Source organism: Arachis ipaensis, chromosome B8 (genome assembly GCF_059453495.1).
Source record: "Arachis ipaensis isolate K30076 ecotype BB chromosome B8, ASM5945349v1, whole genome shotgun sequence".
NCBI classification, from domain to species: domain Eukaryota; kingdom Viridiplantae; phylum Streptophyta; class Magnoliopsida; order Fabales; family Fabaceae; genus Arachis; species Arachis ipaensis.
In genome coordinates this window covers 11,064,574-11,084,830 of record NC_142443.1, presented here as the reverse complement: position 1 = coordinate 11,084,830, position 20,257 = coordinate 11,064,574, and the positions used below count along the sequence as shown (strand labels likewise).

General features: G+C 32.9%; 2 protein-coding genes across 2 annotated transcripts; one reads left to right on the top strand and one right to left on the bottom strand.

Moving 5' to 3' along the window:
• Positions 1–8,400: 8,400 nt before the first annotated feature.
• Positions 8,401–12,239, bottom strand: LOC107614301 (uncharacterized). Its single transcript, XM_016316520.2, has 6 exons — positions 11,240–12,239; positions 10,955–11,163; positions 10,646–10,880; positions 10,042–10,127; positions 9,689–9,780; positions 8,401–9,210 (listed from the first exon to the last, which is right to left on the bottom strand). Exons 1-6 carry the CDS (start codon positions 11,336–11,338, stop codon positions 8,972–8,974), a joined length of 960 nt encoding a protein of 319 aa, XP_016172006.2. The 5' UTR covers positions 11,339–12,239; the 3' UTR covers positions 8,401–8,971.
• Positions 12,240–16,501: 4,262 nt separating this feature from the next.
• On the top strand, positions 16,502–17,239 carry LOC107610476 (uncharacterized). The gene has a single exon (XM_016312526.1). It carries the CDS (start codon positions 16,502–16,504, stop codon positions 17,237–17,239), a length of 738 nt encoding a protein of 245 aa, XP_016168012.1.
• Positions 17,240–20,257: the final 3,018 nt, after the last annotated feature.

The following is a 20,257-nucleotide window of genomic DNA, read 5'->3' as shown; positions in this document are numbered from 1 at the left end:
TATGTTGTATTTCTAGAATAACAAAATTGATGACAAAAAATAATAAATTCTATGGGCTTTGAGCTTTTCTCATCCAGCGTAATCGAACCAGCCAGCAAAGTGTGATGGGCCATCTATAGGTCTTATGTTTCGATGGGCCCTATGGCCTATGCATCAGCCGGTTTTGGAAATTATCCATTTTACAAAAAAGATCGTCAATTTTCTAAAGACTTTTCTGACCCTAGAAAAAAGTACACTGAAGACTTCGGAGTTTAGCTCGAGTTTTGAGTGTGATGATAGTAGCACTTTAAGTAGAGAGTGTTGCTTGTAAGTTGTAACCAAGAAATCTAGTACAAATGGTATTGTTTTTAAGGTGTTTAAATAGTATGTTCTGGGTTCAATTATTGGTGACAATGTGTATATTGATTTTGTAGTCAGTTTTGTAATCATTGAAAAGTGAATTTCGACAGGATTAAATATTTATTGTTGGCTATTGACCGGTGGATATTTGGAGGTTAGCCTCTATTGACAAAAGAAAGTGAAATGTGTGGCTATTTATATTCATCTAATCTTATACACTACGTTAAACACATCTCTTGGAGGTAATGATGAATACGCATTATGCACAAAATTAAGTACGCGATATTTCTCAGAAGTGATACATAGTCTTAATTATTAGGTAAAAAAAATAATAACAAAAATGATCACATACAGAGATATACGATTTTATACGGCAAGTATTTATATTTTATGAAGTCTAATACTGTTTGTTGATTTTTTTGAATGGATAAACTGTGTACAATAAAGTGTATTCTTAGCATGAGAGTTGGCAAACAAGTCCATATATTTGCGCGTGAAACTGTGAATGGCAACACTGTATGGTACAGCTGAGCTTGGCATTATGTTATGTAAAATGGATGTATGATTTGGTGAAGAACAAGTGTGCACTTTGCACTTTTTGGGCATGGAAGTCTCGTATAGCTTTAAGTCATGAGATTGAGACCTGCACTCATCATTGCTATCAATGCCACATTGAGTAAGTGGGGAACTAGAAAGGGGAAAAGGATAACCAAAAAAAAAAAAAATTGGGGATAAATTGTGTTATTTATATGCATTTTCTTTTCATTAAATTCAATGTGAAATTCACATAAATTAATTTTCTATAAGAAAGAAAATTGATGTAATACACTAATATTGGTCATTGAAGAGATTTACGTGTCTGTGGTGGCAGTAGCTTTTTGCAACATGTGTTATTTATATTCATTCTCTTTTCTTTTACTTTTTTTAAAAAAATAAATTTACTTATTCTCCCTTTTCATTAAATTCAATGTGAAATCCACATAAATTAAATTGGTGTAATGCACTAATATTAGTCATTGAAGGGATTTACGTGTCTGTGATAGCAGTAGTTTTTTGCAGCTAGTGAAAAGCATGAAGGACCAATAGGAAATTTTTTTGCAATTTTTTAATAACAATATTTATCTTGTTATTATTGACTTATTGTTACTATATCTTTTTCCTTTTTATATTATGACAATAAATTGATGTGAGAAGAAAAATGACATAAAAATTTGTAACCTAAGTTAGGTTAAAATAGACAAGGCAAAGTGGAAACAGGTAAGGTGATGTTGATGCATTGCATTGACTTTGAAGAAGCATAAGCGTCAAGCGTAGCTACCATGTGTATTTGACCGCAAAGGTTATGGAATTGTTGGTAGTTGCAAACACTACACTCTACTTACTACTCAGTACTCACTTTCGTAACCTTATCACTTTGCTTCTTTCCCTTACATTCTCTCACTAACATTTATGGTTTGTTGTTGCTATCAATTTCAGATTACCTTATTAAATTGTAATTTGTGATCATCACCTACTTATAGATAAAAGAGTAATTCTTGGCATACAAGCGATTAAGTCTCGTAAGCCTTACAAGTTTAATTAAAACTAACGCTCAAAACACGCTTCGAACCATTCTTCTTCCTCTTCGTCTTCTCCTTCTTCTTTTCTTTCGTTTCTTGCCTTCTCTTTCTCCTTCTTCTTCTTCTTCTTGCTGCACGTTCTTCTTCCTCTTACTCTTCTTTCTTCTCCTTTTTCGTTTCTGCACGTTCTTCTTCATCGTCTTCCTCTTCTTCTTCATTTACGTTCTTTCTCTCTGTTTTATCTTTTTTTTTTTTTTCGATTTTTCATGGTGAAATCGTTTTTGAAGAAGAAGAAGCAGTAGAAAATGAGGAGGAGAAAGAGAAAGAGTTCTGAATTATGCATAAGATGTATTTTAACAAATTTTGGGTGTATTTCTTTAAATTCTTTGGGTGTATTTTCTGTAATCCTTTGGGTGTATTTCTATAATCGTTTGGGTAAATTCCTGTAACCGTTTGGGTGTATTTCTGTAATCATTTTGGGTGTACTTCTGTAATCGTTTGGGTGTATTTCTGAAGTTCCATTATCTTCAAAAGGATTACAGAAATACACCAAAAGGATTACGAAAAATACACCCAAAGTATTTAAGAAATACACCCAAAATTCGTTGCATAATTCAGATCTCTTTCTCTTTCTCCTCATCTTCTGCTGCTTCTTCTTCTTCAAAACGATTTTAAAACTTGATTTCAGAAACTATGAAAATCGAAAAAAAAAACAAAGAGGAAGAGGAAGAGGAAGAGGAAGAGAAGAAGAAGAAGAAGAAGAGAAAGAGGAAGAGGAAGAGGAAGAAAAAGAAGAACCGTTCTAAGTGTAGCGCTTTGAAAATAGAAAATGTTAAATAATGCATTAAAAGGCCTAGTAACTTGTAAGACTTGTAAGTCAAAAAGACTTGTATGTGTAGCACTCCTCTAGATAAAATTCTAAAACATTTAGGGGAAGGGGGGAATCGAGTATTGTTACTTCTTTTTCTTTTCATCCAAAATACTTGTTTGCCACGATGTATATTTTATTATTTAATGGATGCCTACTTGTCATAATAAACTCATAATAATACTAGTACTTCTTCAGTTTCTTTTTTAAAGAAAAAATTCACTTATAATTTTTTTTATGATCAAATGTTCACTTTGGATATCCTTGAATTAATGGAGGAGAAAGAATAAAATCATAGAGTAATTATTTCTACTATAAGAGTAAGTTTATAATTTACTTTTTTAATTTTATAACTCTAACAAATTTTAATAATTTTTTGTAAAGATCTGACCAGTCGACCAATTTAAATTAGTTATTTAAAAGATTGATTGATTAGTAACTAACGTAAATTAAAGACGACCAGTTATTATTCATTTGGTTTTATATATACTAACGTACTCTAAGTTTTAATTTCATAGCATTATGGGGTTAACAATATAATAATAGTGGGAAAAGTTTGAATCATATTCATCAATCACAATTTATTTACGCTATACAAATGTGAAAATCAATTAATAACTTTAGATGCATTTGGTTTGTATTCTAAAATATTACGGAAAATATATTTGATTACAAAGACACGAACTTAATGAAATTCTTCAAACCAAAATATTCTCACAACGTCATATTTCTAAATTGTCCTTCCTCTATCTCTCTCCCTCTTAATTATTTTAATAAAAATGGTAATTTTGGCAACTTATTTATGCTTATTCTAAGAAAATATAAGACAAACACACGTTTTAAATTCTATTCTGTCAAATCAAACACACGTTTTAATTTCACTTAATTAGTTTGTAACTATAGTTATTTAATTATCCAGGTTATTACCTCAAGATTTTGATGTAGTAGTATAGTATGTAAATAAATAGGTAGAAATTCACGTACTGTTTAAATAAATAAATTATTTAAATAAACCATTCGTTTTGACAACTAGATATATCCTAAAAGTTAAAGGAATTTGTATTTTAAATTTGTCATGGATTCCACTAAACACACATCTCTTTACTTTTAATTTGGTATAGTTAGTTATTGATATGATTATCAAAATGAATTGTTTATATATAATTATATAGCAATCTTGGTAGGGCCGGTTCTCTCGTCAATTTCTTATTTGATGACATTTACACCTGAATAAATAAAAATGATGAAAAATGCACTTCTTGAGGGAAAAAATAATCGTAAATATTTATATCTGGAAATTTATGATGATGACATGTTATCTATAATTTCTTTAATTAAAAGAAGCACATAGTAATACCTAATAAATTCGATAATATTAAAGAGACAAAAAAAATTTAAATTCGTCTTATTTAATATTTATTAATTTTCGTGACAACTAATAAATATTAAATAAGATAAGTTTAAACTATTGTAACTGATTTTTTTATTTTTTAAATATTATTGTAATAAATTAGAGTTCATAGAATATTTAGTTCATTTATTCGTTTAATTAAATTTTCAAAGTTTAAATTCTATTTTATGTATACAAACAGAATTTTGCTAGGGAGACAATGAAAAATATTGACAATGTGTACAATAGGTTTTAAATTTGGCCCAAATACATATAAAAAATAAAAAAATATTCAAAAATTACTTAAATAAAAAAACCCACTCAATTATTCTAAAAAAATAACCATCTCAAATCTTAATTTATCAAAACATTTTACTCCAATACCCTTTTCTCTCGCAATCGGCTGCCATCCCCGGCCTACCTTCATCAATAATCATCCCACTTCACTGTTGTTGCTTGACTTGCCACACGTCACCACCGGCGTCGCTCACCCATAATGAAAATAACCATCCACATAAAGATAAAAATAATCATTCGCATACTTAATAAATTGAACATCCAACATATTTTAATTATATATAACTAAATCCAATTCAATCAAAATAATCACCCACATAACAATTAAAATAACCATCTGCATACCTACTAAAATGACCATCCTATAATATGCTTAGTTGTGATTTCACAAATACAGTTTTCAGCCGTTCTTGACACTATTTTTCCGATATTTTTCTTGACACAATAAAAGCGCGACGGGGAGGTAGGACTTACCGTCCGCGATTATGGCTGTTGGAAAAGTAGCGCGAAAACAGTGGCAAAAGGGCGAAGCGCGTCGGCTGACCGGCAGAGGTGGAGGCGGTGTCGGTGGGAGGCTGCGGCGGCGTCAATATGGCCAATGGGGAGTGCAGCGGCACGATGTGAGGACTAGAGAAGATGACGGCGAGTTTTAAACGTGTATTGGAGGTTATATTGAGATTAGGAATAACTGTACATAGTGTGAATGAATTTAAATATTAATCCTAATTTTTTAAATTTTAAAATTTGAAATTAAATAATTAATTAATAATTTAATTTTTAATTTTATTTTTATTTTTTCTTTTTTAATTCTATTGTTCATATTATATATTAAAATCATTGTCTCCTCATACTTTTTCGTACAATAATTCATTGGTCGGTAACAGTAACCAACTTGAGGACAGGTTAAGAAATAAAAAAAGAAGTACTACTACTTCTGATTAAAAACAATGGTCTAATTATAAAATAAAATTTACCCTGTTTTAATAAAAATAAACATCTTCTAAAAAAATGCACATACTTGAAAATATTGTTTTCAGCGCCACTGTTGTATGCTTGACAATTTGTGTATGTTTGACGATGATTTGATGGACACATGCAAATAATTTATGAATTGTAAGTTTCCTCAAACAGAATATATATTATTTGACTTTAATTTCATTGAGAAAAAAGAATTATTAGAGGCTTCAATGCTTAAAGAAAAGAAGGGATATTAATGTTGCGGCCATCGTTGTTGGTGGCCACGTTTTCCACTCTGCGTTTTTAGGTTCATCACATCACATCATAACCCTAAACCAATTAACAACAACATCATTCATTCTGATAGAGATACATCATTGCCTTTTATTAGTTGTCGCAATAGTTCTAAATATATAAATTAGTGGTTAATATATTTAAAGCAATTTCTATAAATACCAAAAAGTAATTATTATATTAATTATTATATATTTATATATTTTAACAACATACTTTTTAAATATTTCTAAAACATTGGTATTCAGTAATTTTAATCGTTGATTTTTATCGATATATATTATATACTTTTTATAATTAAAATTAACGGTAAAAAATAATAAAAAATCAATATTCTAAGAATATTTTAAATTCTTTCTATAAATTTTAACTAATAATGTGTTATTTTTACAAAATTTATTATTATTGAAATATTATCCTTTTGAAATTAATTATTCAAATATCACATTTTTGCTAAGGTAATAACTAATTTATTATTTCTTTTTTAATTATGATTACTTATTAAAATATAGAAAGAGTGACATTTGAATAATTAATTTTAAAAAAGTGACACTTTAGTATTAAATTTTGAAATAATGAAATCAGAAAAATAATACTTGAAGAAGAGAAAATGAAACTAATTAATTAATCAGTTTTTGTAGGATGATCATGATGAACAACATTTATAGGAAAGATATCAACATTTAATTTTTTCAAACTTAGCCGATATTTTGGGCTTTAATTATTTGTTTTGAGTTATTCCTTACCTGCTTAATAGCAATTCGCCAATTCCATGTTAACTTAAAAAAAAAAGAGTAGGGAACTGAATTATATCTATTAAATTTTATTAAATTATACAAATAAAGTGATGTATGTGATATATCTCAGAAATTTACTTTATCAAACTAGTGACATTATTAACACCATACGTTTACTCTATGCTTTTTTCCTATTGATGTGTGTAACCAATAATATTACTCATTATCAAAATGAGTAATAATATTCAATTTGGATGCACACGGAAATAATCGAAGATGCATTGCTATCCATTAAATTAAAATCCCTTTCTCAAGAATCCCCTCTATTAGATTCCTTCTTTCTATCTTTTAATTTTCTTTTCTTTATTAAGTTAAATCAGTGTGCACCAAATAGGAAAAATAATGAAGTATATTATTGGCCATAATATTAAAAACCTTTTGTGTCCAATGGCCGATGAGAACTAGGAATGAAGTTGCCACATTATAAACAAAAGGTTTTCTCACATTTACAAGTACACTATAATTTATATTAAAGTTTCACACTAATTAGGTCATATATAATTAATAGACTGCTTAATTTGGAGGAGAAAAAAATGAAACGATACTACAATAAAACATATAAACAAAATTAAATCATGCTCCTATCATTTTTTTTTAATTTATCATATTTTAATAATATTTAAATTAAGTCTTTAACAAATAAAAATATTTTTTCAGGATTATCTGTATGTAGATAACTAGATAACTATGTATGTAGTGGATCCCACAAGTCTTATGAGTGAATAATTTAGTGGTTAAACATATCTGTATGTAGATAACTATGTATATAGTGAATCTTAGAAGTCTTACGACTAAATGATTCGGCAGTTAGACATATCTGTATGTAGATAACTATGTACGTAATAGGTCCTACAAGTCTTACGAGTGAATGATTCGATGATCAGACATATGTAAATATTTTTTTAGATTTATTTGTATGTAGATAACTATGTATATAGTAGAGCCCACAAGTCTTACGAATGAATAATTCGCTAGTTAGATATATATAAACATTTTGTTAGATTCATCTGTATGTAGATAACTATGTAAGTAGTAGACTCCACAAGTCTTACATGATTCGGTGGTTAGACATATTTGTATATAGATAACTATGTATGTAGTGGATCCTACAAGTCTTACAATTGAATGATTTAATAGTTAGATATATTTGTATGTAAATAACTATGTATTAGTAGATCCTACAAGTCTTACGAGTGAATGATTAGGTGATCAGATATATGTAAATATTTTTTTAGATTCATTTGTATGTAGATAATTATGTATATAGTGGACCCCACAAGTCTTACGAGTGAATGATTCACTGGTTAGATATACATAAATATTTTGTTAGATTCATCTATATATAGATAACTATGTAGGTAGTGGACTCCACAAAATTTTACCTGATTTGATGGTTAGACATACGTACATATTTTTTGGATTTATCTATATATAGATAACTATGTATGTAGTGGACTCCACAAGTCTTACGAATGAATGATTCGATGGTTAGACATATATACATAAATATTTTTTTAGATTCATATGTATGTAGACAACTATGTATACAGTGAACCCCATAAATCTTACAAATGAATGATTCAGTGATTAGACATTAGTACATATATTTTTGGATTTATCTATATATAGATAACTATGTATGTAATTGACTCCACAAGTCTTACGAGTTAATGATTCGGTGGTCGATATACATACATAAATATTTTGATTTAAGAGTAGTTAAAGTATTTTTTTTTACTTTATTTAAAAAATTTAACCTCAAGGTAAAACCCTATTTTTTTTTTAAAAAAAACGAATTCTATCTAGAGTCCCAATAAGTTTACAACATATTATGTAGATTCGGTACTAAGATTAGATACTAAGAACAATTATATATAACCAAAGAAAAATGAAAGGAAATTAGAAAACATGTGCAAGGATGCTCCATTGATATGAAATCACTCATCCAATCCATTAACCATTAACACGGTCAATAGCAAGTGAAGTGATGATACATAAACATCAAATTTCTAAACATAGACTCTCACTTCATTCCCTCTTTTCCTCTTCTCACCTATTTCTCTCTCTCTATACATTCACAATACGGGGGTTGCTCCTAAAATATGCTCTTTCTTTCTCTCTCTCAAAAGGGTTAATAACAAATCCCCCTCAACTCCTAAAACTCCATCAATATTGTTAATATTATTCCTCACTCCACAAGACCCAAAAGAAGAAAAAAAAAAAAAACCAATTAATGGTATGGTCCAAGAAAATGCATAACAACCAAATAAACCCAAAAAAAAAAAAGGAGGATTTTTCTTTTCTTTTCTTTTCCTTTTTCTTTTTTCTTTTATCTTTTATCTTTTTTCTTTTTTTTTTTCCCTTTCCCTTAAGCTATCAATATTTCTTGTTCCTTTAATTTGCAAGTGCAAATTCTTTGTAGAGAGGATAATAGTGGACCTTTTGATTATGTTTTTTTTTTTTTTCCTCTTTAGCCTTGGCGAATGCCCATGAAGTAATTAAAGTCATGATGCTGAACCCTAAGTTGCTTCAACCATGAATCAGCCACACTCAATAGTGAGACAAGCCTCTCTTGGTCCCTACCTGAGACCCACACATTCCCACCTTGCATCTTGTATGTTGCTAAACCAAATGGTGGCAAAGAGATTCCTTCCACTTCTTCCTTTTTCTTCTCATGTCCACCCTCAATATCATCATCAAGGTCCATACCTATACCATACATCAAAATGTGAACACAACACCCCCATCATGCAAACTTGCAAACCATCTTATTCATAATTTTATATTTAGCCAAAAAAATAATAAGGACAATTACATAAAAGACAAAATTTTTTTCGAATTTGTGGTTTAACTATTAATTATTTTACATTGACAGTATAAAAGAATTTTTCATATTAAAATTTTTTTAAATTATTGGTCCATAAGCCAAGTATTTTGAATACATATAAATTAAATTATAGTAAAATAATTTTATTCAATAATATCGGTCAAAGATCTTTTTTTTTTTCTTTTTTTTTTTTTTTAAAAAAAAAGAACAATTTGGCATGTTTTCTTTTAAAATTTGTACGGTTCAAGAAAGTGAATTTTGATGGGCCCTTCCATCACGGCTAGAGACATGAAAAATTGGAGGAAAAATTAGAAGAATAGAAAATAGAGAATCATGGGAGTAAAATATAATATTTAGTACCTTGAAATGAAGATGAAAGTGTGTGGTAAGTGAGGAAGCATGTGGAAAGATCTTTAATTGTTCTTCCCATGGGAATGTGATAAATCGGGTACCTGAAATTTAACAAAAATAAATGTAAAGTATGAATGAAAATTTACTATAAATTTCACTAGTACTAATAGTAAATGTTGACATACATAACTGAATGATAAATGTTAGGGCCAATTCCAAATACTATTCAAAATAAAATGTTCTTAACCATTTAGGTTTATAGTTTTGCCTTTTTTGGTGGCAGATTGAAGATGGATATGGTCATGGTCAAGAAAAAGTAGATAGGGGTAGGAGAAAAAAGTGGAAATTATTCAATTAATTACCATGCAACTGCCATCCAACTTGCAGGTGAAAGGTCTACGCTTCTTAATGACATCAACCCTGGATATCTTTGAGCTAACCCTGTGATCTGAAAAAAAAAAAAATCATAAACCATTATTGGAATCTTTATGGTCTTTTTTTTTAGTATAATGCTAACTCTTGTGTCAGAGGAACTTCTATTTGCTTAATTTAAAAGAAGAAGAAAAAGTTTTGGAAGAATTTATGCTTAAAAAAATAAAGAAAAGGGAAAATTTATAAAGAAGTGTATAATTAATAAAAATGAAAATATTCAGAAAAAAAAAGAGTATGTATTTAGCTAGATTCATACTTGAAAAGTCAAAAGGCAAAAAAAAAAAAAAAAACCTTTTACTAACTTCTACGGAGGCTAGCTATCATTCATGGAATTTTGGTTAAATCAAAACACCTTTAAGTACTTTCCCAAAATTCTATGGCTAATCAATTGGTTCCTACCTCGTTAAGGTGAGAAAAAGCAGAAGACAGATATAGATGAATGATGCACCCCATTGAAGGAAGTAGTAGTAGTAACAATAAACAAACATAATAAAACTTGTTGAAGTAAGATATGGCCTAAGAAAATTAAATTACCTTATCCATTAGAGGAACTCTTCCATATGGAGTTGATCTCTCAAAGTATTGGCAATAGAGATGACCTAATCTATCAGTAAAATGCAATTGATGAGAATCTTGTTCTACATTATTCATTCCACCTTCTTCTGAGGAACTCCCATCCCATCTCCATAACTTGTCACACTCACTCTCATCGCTCAAGGTATCACTACATGAATCCCTTGTTTCACACTCCCCTGTCTCAAACTCTTCCCTGAAATTCAATATCAATTCATCAATTAACTAACCTACTACAAAAAAGAAAAAATTTTTGAGAGAGAGAGAAACCTGAAGGTGTTGCTAGTGAAAATCTGAATTGCAGAAAGGTAAGGAACATAGTACTGAACAAGTGTGTCAGAATTGGGCAAGGTGATAGGGACACCAGCACCATACGCACTCCATTCATCATAGCGGTTCCATAGATCCCTAAGACTGAAGTATTCCACCCTTTCTCTCTCCCATGGATGCCACAAACGATTCAGGCCTTTCATCTCAGACTGCCCACACAAAAACTCATCATTCGTTCAATGATCATCATCGATATATTCCATGGGAAATTGAAAAAGATCATACCTTTGCAAGAACCTGGGATGGAATCACAGGGGTGGTGCAGCGGAGGAAGCAGTCAAGGTTGGAAGAAGAAGAATGCATTGACCCTTTTTCGAAAATCATGGTTTTTTGAGAGAGAGAAAGACAGAGATAAGAAATTCAGAGAGAGACAGAGAAATTCAGAGAGGGAGTTTCAGCTTCTGTCCCAACCCCGAAAACAGAGGCAACCCAGATTGGGTTGAAAACCAAAACAGAGAGAGAGAGAGATAGAGAGAGAGAGAGAGGGACAGAGAGAGAAAGAGAGAGAGAGATTGTCGGGATTTGAATTGAGAGAGAAAGAAAAGCTATTGAAAATGCGAGAAAACAAAGACTTCTATTTTTTGACGTTTTTAGAGACCCAATTCCATCCTCCTTCAAAATCTCAAATCTTTTTTTCTATTTCTCTCTTTAGTTACCTCGCCGGAGACTCAGATTCTCATTAAAAAACCAATGCTAAAACAGCTACCATTTTTATTTGAAGAAAACTTAACCCAACACACAAAACAACCTTAAAACACTTTAAAGCAAATGAGAACCACCCACAGAATACCAGAAAAACCAGAACCAGAGGAAGAGGTAAAAGGAAAACAGAAAACCAAAAACAAAGCTGTGATGTGATGTTATGATTCCTTGAGGATGAAGCCTTATATAAGGAGGTGTTAATTGTCTTACTCTGATCAAAACGGAAAAACAGCAAGAATTTCTGGCAGGTATCAGAAGAAAGAAAACAAAGGAGTGAGTCTGATATGGAAGAGGTTAATAACTTGTGTAAGGATAAGTCAAAAGTGATTTAATGTAAGGAGGAAAATTCCACAGAAAGAAATAAGAATGAAAGAGAATTCAGCAGGAAATGTGCTGTGAATCCTGAATGAATCAATGAAGTGAGAAGAGAAATCATAAATTGAAAGATAAACACTGAATTGGATACAACACACCAACAACTGTGCTATCATAATGCCAAATTTATACATTCATGAATTCATCAGAAAAAAAAATTAAATAAAATAATTGTCTTCTATTTGAGTTTTTATTTCTATTCTTGAGAAAACGTTAAGGAAATATAAAAAAATTTAATTATTATATATTTTTGTATGTAATTATATATGTATGTGTTGTTTGTTTCACACATTTTTAATCTTTATATTTTTTATTTTAATATATATTTTATAATCTATTATCTATTATATATCTCAAATTTTACAACCAAAATATGTCACATGTCACTTTTTCATTGCAATTGAAATTAAATTTTTCCTTTCAAAATTAAGGAATTCTCCTCTCCTCCTTATTAATTTTACAACCAAAATGTGTCACATATCGTTCTCTAATTATAATTGAAATCAAATATTTCCCTCCATCCAAAATTAAAAAATTCTTCCCTTCTCCTTACTAATTTTACAACAAAAATGTGCCACATGTCACTCCCTCATTGCAATTGAAATCAAATCTTTCCCTCTAAAATTAAAGAGTTATCCCCTCCTCCCTCTTTCTTTCTCTATTTCTCTCATTCCTTCAACCACTCTATCTATTTTATATATCATTATCAATATTAATGACTAATTACTAATTTGACAATCAAAATGTACAATATGACATTCTTTAATTGCATTAAAATTAAAATTAAAATATTAAAATTGAAACTGAAATATACCTATATTATGTATCATATATTTCTATCTAATTTAATAGTCAAATGTGTCACATGACACTCTCTTATTAAAATTGAGAGAAAATATTTTTTTTCAAAATTAATAATCTCCCTTCCTAAATTCTCTCATCTACTTCTCTCCATTTTTTTTATTTCTCTCTACTATTTTTACTCTATATATAATTTATATTTTATATTAGTAATTTGACAAATCAAAATACTTCATCCGATATTTTTTTACAATTAAAATAAATTTTTTTCTTCCAAAATTAACAAACTCTCACTCTCACTCTCATTCTTCATCTTTATCTTTCTCTCTCTTTTCTCTCGTTCTTTATTTTTTCTATCTTTCTCTTCTACAAAAAACAAAATTAACAAAATAATATAATTTAAATAAAAATATTATTATTATTATATTATTATTATACACATAATTTTTTATTTAGTTTTAGATTTTCGCCGCTTATCTTTTTAATCTATATTTTCATTTCTCTTCTTTCAAATATTTATTACATATGATTTGGAGAGAACACTAATGTTATAATTAAAAGTTAGAATCAAGATTCAATTGTTTTAAAAAAATTATTTTTGAGTTAATTTTATAATTATCAGTATAATTTTTGTATGCTAATATCTAATTATATTTTTATATACACAGGGACAAAAAATATTATTTTTAAATAGCAAGTATAAAAATTAATTATTTCTATTTGTACAACAGACTTAACAATTAATACCTAATTAAATGTAAAAGTATACACGTTAAATTATTTTAAATTTTAGATAACAAATGCTAAAATTAATTATTAATAAAAATTATACTTTTTCATATAAAAATAATAACTAAAAATCTTATTATTTAATTTTTTATCTACAGATACTTAGTCTTCTTAGTGACTTTTGTCAACCTACGATTTTTTTTTATAAAAATAGTTTGATTTTATAAATCTTGTGTGTCATGCATAATTTATGCTATAAGAACAAAGTGGACCATAATTTTAAAAAATTTATATTCCCGTAATGTTATTACGAGTAAAAATACTAGTAGTTACTGATTTTCGATGTATAAAAATACTATAAGGGTTTGTTTGGATGCCATTTTTAAAAAAATATATTTTTCTAATGATCTTTTATAAAAATAAAAATGATTTTATGTTTGGACATCTCATGTAATTATTTATTTATTTATTAATTATGTTTAGATAAAATAAGATAAAAGTACTTTTTTATTTATTTATGGTGTGAAAATATCTTTTTTTAAGGAAAAATATCTTTTAAAAAATATATAAATTGTAACTTCTTAAAAAAGATGTTTTTTTTTATTTTTCTAGTGCTATTACTTATATTGTTAGAAATTTGCCAAACACACTAAAAAATAAAAGAAAAATCTTTTTTTATTGAAAAAAGAATTTTTTTTTCATCGATTTAAAGACAACCAAACAAACACTTAGTATTTTTTGTTTTATAATTTTGTAAAGAAAATTAAAAGTGAAAGTGTGAAATAAAAACAATATCAACAAAGTCTTATCCCATTAAGAACCCATTTAAAAAGTAATTTTTTGATTTTTTAACTTATGAAAAGTAGTAGTATTAATGTCTGATACAATTTTCATAAACAAATTACAGTTTTCTAAAAAACTATTTGGATGTTTATAGAGAAGTTAAAAAAATGACGTCTTTCATAATACTATTACTTTTTATCACATTTCTATAAAATAAGCACTTTAGAACTAAAAACTCAATTATCTTAATATTTTATGTATTATTTTATTTAAATTGTTATGAAATATGGAATCAATTATAATCAAAAGATGATATTACTAAACAACAGTATCTAATTAATGCAAAAAGATAATAGTGGAATAATTAAAGGTATAAAATATATTACTTCGAATAGAAAATAAAGAGTAACAAACGTTATGAAAAAAAAATTCAAAGTAATGGATAAATGGAAACAAATTAAAGAAATACTGTACGTGGTGATAAGAATTTCAAAGAAAGTTAATTGTTTGTTAAAAAAAGCTTTCACTTTATGATATGATAATGCATTGAAATTTTAAAATTTTGCATTTTTCAATTCAAAGTCGCTTTTATAAGTTTTATTAGTCCTTAATCATACCTTATAAAACCATTTTCCCTAAATGTTATGAAGATAAGATTTTTTTTTTTATAATTTTGTACTATCATTCAAATATATGCTGCCATATTATTCATTACTTATTTGACTCTTTTTTATCAACTATTTAAATTATTACATCAATCATATTATGTGTATAATAAAATTTATTTATTAGTTATCTCTATAAAATATATATTAAGTATAAAATATATATTAGAGTTAAATAAATAAATATATATATAATACATAATAATAAATTTAATGATTGCTTTTTATCATGGAAATAGTATTTTTGTTATTATTCAAATATATAAAGATTTGATGGGATAATAATTTAAGAAAAATGCATCGTTAATGCGTTTTCAAATGTCAACAAGAAGGTAATGAGAGAAAATATAAGACAATCGTAATTAATGAAAATAAAATTAAAGAAACATAAAACAATATGTTCTGGTCCAGCCCAGCTGGTGCGTCGCCCTGATTCGAATGGCTGACCCGGTGAGAACGGGAGATCCGAATCGAGGGATTAACCCGATATCTCTACCCCTCCAGCGCAGCACCTGACAGCTGTACAGCTGGTGCCATCTATACAGATTTCTGATTTGAGCGTCGGAGTTCTTTTTGCAGGTGGCTTTTCCCTTACACCACTACTGCTTGGGATCGGAGGTCGTGTGATCCCAGCCTTCCACTCTTCAATACCACAACTCGAGAGATCCGTCCGTTCGCCAACAACCAGGTCCAGATTCCCCTCGTCTCTCTTACCCACTTCGTTTACTCAACCCGTTTGGTACCCGGCAACCGAACATTTGGCGCCGTCTGTGGGGACTGGCCTGAATGGATTTTCTGTTAGGTTCTGTGGAAGGAGATGATGGAGGCGAGCCACGTGGGGAGGAAGTGGTTCACCGAATCAGTAGGGTAGCCTCCTTGGCTTCCTCCCGTGAGCGCACAAGATCCCCCCCGGCGACGTGAGCTTCCCTCCCGTTCCCAGAAAAGACGTCCCTTCGGAGGGACGGGGAGCGACAGCGCTCGAATAATGCAGGAGCTGCGCCACAGGGTGCAAAACCTGGAGCCGGAGCTAGCGAGCAGAGAGCGCTACCAGCCTGCCCCGAGCCAATATCGTCCCCAATCTCCTCAAAGGAGGGAGGAAACCAGAGGGAGAAGTCCCTAAAGAGACCGCTCCAGACGCACACCGACCCCCCGGTCCGACCCAGAAAGCCAAGGGGAAAGTAGAGAGGTGCCGAGGAGACGACAAGACCCTATAATCTACACCCAACCTCCAGCGAGACACACCGAGGAGGAAAACCGATAGGATAGTAGAGAAAGACCACGGAGGCGACGACACCTTGTGATCATGGGGGCAACCCCTTTTCACCACTCCATTCTCGAGGTCCGGCTACCGAAGAATTTCGATAAGCCAACGGACATGAGATATGATGGCACCTAGGATCCTCTAGAACATCTAACGGCCTTTGAGGCCAGGATGAATCTAGAAGGTGTGGGTGATGAAGTGAGATGTTACGCCTTCCCCGTAACCTTAGCAGGGCCGGCAATCCGCTGGTTCAACGCTCTCTCCCAAGGCTCCGTGACAACTTTTGCGGACATAACCTGCACCTTCCTGGCTCAGTTTACCACTCGTATTGCTAAAGCTAAGCACCCGATCAACTTGCTAGGGGTGACACAGAGAAGCGGGAAACCGACAAGGAAGTACCTAGACAAGTTCAACGATGAATTCCTGGAGATTGACGGCCTAACCGACTCGGTGGCCAGCTTGTGCTTGACGAATGGGCTGTTGAACGAAGATTTCAGGAAGTACCTTACCACCAAGCCCGTGTGGACGATGCAAGAAATCCAAAATGTGGCTTGGGAGTACATCAACGACGAGGAGGTTAGCCAAGTCGTAGCAGCCAACAAGCGGCAGCCCGCCTATCACCCTGCTCGTCAGCCCGGTAACGGAAAAAGGCCTAAGGAGCACTCCAGGGACGGAGGGCCTGCTAAGACCTTTAAGCCGTTCTCCCGGGTAGGAAAGTTCACTAACTACAATCCCCTGACGGCCCCGATCATCGAGGTGTACCAGCAAATAGCCGACAAAGGCATCTTGTCGAAGCTCCGCCAACTCAAGGATAGAACTGGAGGGAACAAAAACCTCTACTGCGAGTACCACAAAGGCTTCGGCCATAAAACCCAAGATTGTTTTGACCTGAAGGATGCTCTGGAGTAGGCGATCCAGGAAGGTAAGCTGGCAGAGTTCTCTCACCTCATGAGAACCCAGGAGACGAGATCGGGACCGATCTGGCGACGACAGGAGCCGCGCCGTGAGACCAAGGCAAGAGCCCGAGGAGGATAATGAATGCGGCCTAACCATTGTAAACGTTGTAGTCGGGAGAGATGTTGCCCCTAGGTCGAAGTCAGCATGCAGAAAAGATGCCAAAACCTTGGCTGTGTCATCGTCTAGTCCACGGCCTTCCTCCAGGAGAGTCCCGTCAATATCATTTGGACCAGAGGACCAGTGGTTCGACCTCTTATTGTAGAACCCTCCAATGGTTATCACAGCAAGAGTGAGAACTGGTTTGGTCAAGCGAATCCTCATGGACACCGGAGCCGATTCGAACATCATGTTCCGAAATGTGTTTGATGCTCTGGGTCTCCGAGACACCGACCTGAAAACCCACCAACACGGTATGGTCAGCTTAGGAGATAACTTTATCAAGCCTGATGGAATAGTCTCCCTACCATTTTCCATAGGAGGAGGTCGAGGGAAAAGGTCGGTAATGGCGGAGTTCGTTATTCTAAGAGACTCCACGGCCTACAACCTCATCTTGGGAAGGAAAACAATCAATGAGCTCGGAGCAGTAATATGAAGTTTGCGACAATGCCAGCCTCTCCCTAAGAAAGAAGTCAAAAGAGGCATCCGAGGTCTTCCTAGCTGACCTAGATGCCAGGGTCGACAACAAGCAAAGACCTGAACCTGAAGGAGATCTCGAGAAGTTCAGGGTCGGCGAATCGGAAGACAAGTTCACCTTCGTGAACCAGAACCTGCCTCACTACTTGAAAGATCCGTTGGTGGAGATGATTCGAGCAAACGGTGATCTGTTCGCCTGGACCCCAGCCGACATGCCAGGAATTGACCCCCAGTTCATGTCACACTACCTGGCTGTGAAAGCAGAGGCCAAACCCGTGGCACAAAGAAGAAGAAAGATGTCCCAGGAAAGAGCTGGCGAGGTGGCCAGGCAAACGGCCAGCTTGTTAGCAGCGGGGTTTATCTGAGAACTGGACTACTAGACCTGGTTGTCAAATGTAGTCTTAGTCAAGAAGGCTAATGGGAAATGGAGGATGTGTGTGGACTATTCCGACCTCAACAAGGCATGCCCCAACGACTCCTTTCCCCTCCCTAACATTGATGCTCTAGTAGACGCGGCATCGGGGTATCGGTTTCTGAGTTTCATGGACGCATACTCTGGCTACAACCTGATACCAATGCACCGTCCAGATGAGGAGAAAACGGCGTTCATAACGCCAATGGGTACGTACTGCTATAAGGTGATGCCGTTTGGACAAAAAAACGCAGGAGCTACATACCAAAGGCTGATGAATAAGGTATTTAGTAGTCTTATCAGCAAAATGGTAGACGTGTACGTAGACGACATCCTGGTGAAGACCACCCAGGCCGAAGACCTCATCAGCGATCTAGAGACCATGTTCGCATCTCTTCGGCGGCACAACATGAGGCTTACCCCTCTCAAGTGCGCCTTCGCCATGCAAGACGGGAAGTTCTTGGGTTTCATGATAACCCAAAGAGGAGTGGAAGCCAACCCAGAGAAATGTGAAGCAATCTTGCGGATGACGAGCCCGGGATGTGTTAAAGACGTGCAAAGACTGACGGGAAGACTCACGGCGATATCCCGGTTCCTCAGCGCGTCGGCTGCCAAAGCTCTTCCGTTCTTCAACTTGATGAAAAAAGGGATAGTGTTTGAATGGACCCCGGCGTGCGAGGAAGCATTCAATCACTTCAAGAGCGTAATTTCGACAGCCCCTGTCCTCAGCAAACCCAAGAATGGCGAGACGCTGTTCTTGTACTTAGCAGTAACTGATGAGGCTTTGGCGACCGTCCTGGTACGGGAAGAGGGAAAGATTCAACAGCCAGTCTAGTTTGTGAGCAAGGCGTTGCAAGGGGCAGAGTTGAGATCATAGTTGTCAGAACCGAACCGGTGATCGAACCGATCAGGTTACTGGGTCACTGGGTCACTGGTTCAACCGGTGGGTCACTGGTTGAACCGATAGAACCGGTCGTACGTAAATAAAAAATATAAAATAGTAAAAAATTGAATAAAGTGACAATTAGGTCCTTAAAATTTTTGACTTCAGATTAATTAGCCCTTGAAAAAAAAAATAAAGTACCAATTTGGTCCTTCAAGATAGTAAATGATGAACACATTATGTCCCTCCATTAATTTATCATGTGAAATTTAGTGGTAATGCTTATATGTCCCTACTAATTAGTCCTAAGTCGAAATCTTCGAAGAACTACTAACTCAATACTGTAAAAAATTTAAAATAAATATCTTTACTAACATTTTAATATGTAAATGTAAATATTAAAATATTTTATACTTATTTTAATAATTCTATAAATTTCAAAGAATTAAAAAATTGATTATAAAACTAAAATTAAATTAAATAAATATAAAATAATTCAGTTGTGGCGAAGGTGTAATATATAAGATGATGAGGGGTGACAAATGGGAAGGTGGATAATAAGTATGTTATGTAGTTTGTGTTTTGTTGGATCCTAATTTCCTTTACTGAGTTGTATTGTATAATGTATAGTTTGGTGAGCAATGGTATTGGTTGGTCAGTGGCTGAGGTTGTCACGACTTATCTGCCTTTAAAGCCCCACCTGCCCCTCTTCTTAGTCTTTTAGGCTATGTATATAATATATAAAATAATTAGCACATAGATTTACAAATGAAAGCATCAGCTTGGCGGCATTCCTTATTGAAGCCTAACAAGGAGGCATGGGTTTGATACCTATTGCATGCATTTTTTGAATATTGGATCCAATATTCAAATGCTGCTCGAGCACCCAAGACCTGCATTTATTGGGAGCACCATAGGACCGGCCGGTTCACAGATTACATCAAACCGGCCGGTTTTGTCCGATTTATGATGAACTGCCCAATTTTTAGCGGTTCAGATCCTTGTTCGGTCCAATGTTTCAATCGAACCGGCCAGACTACCG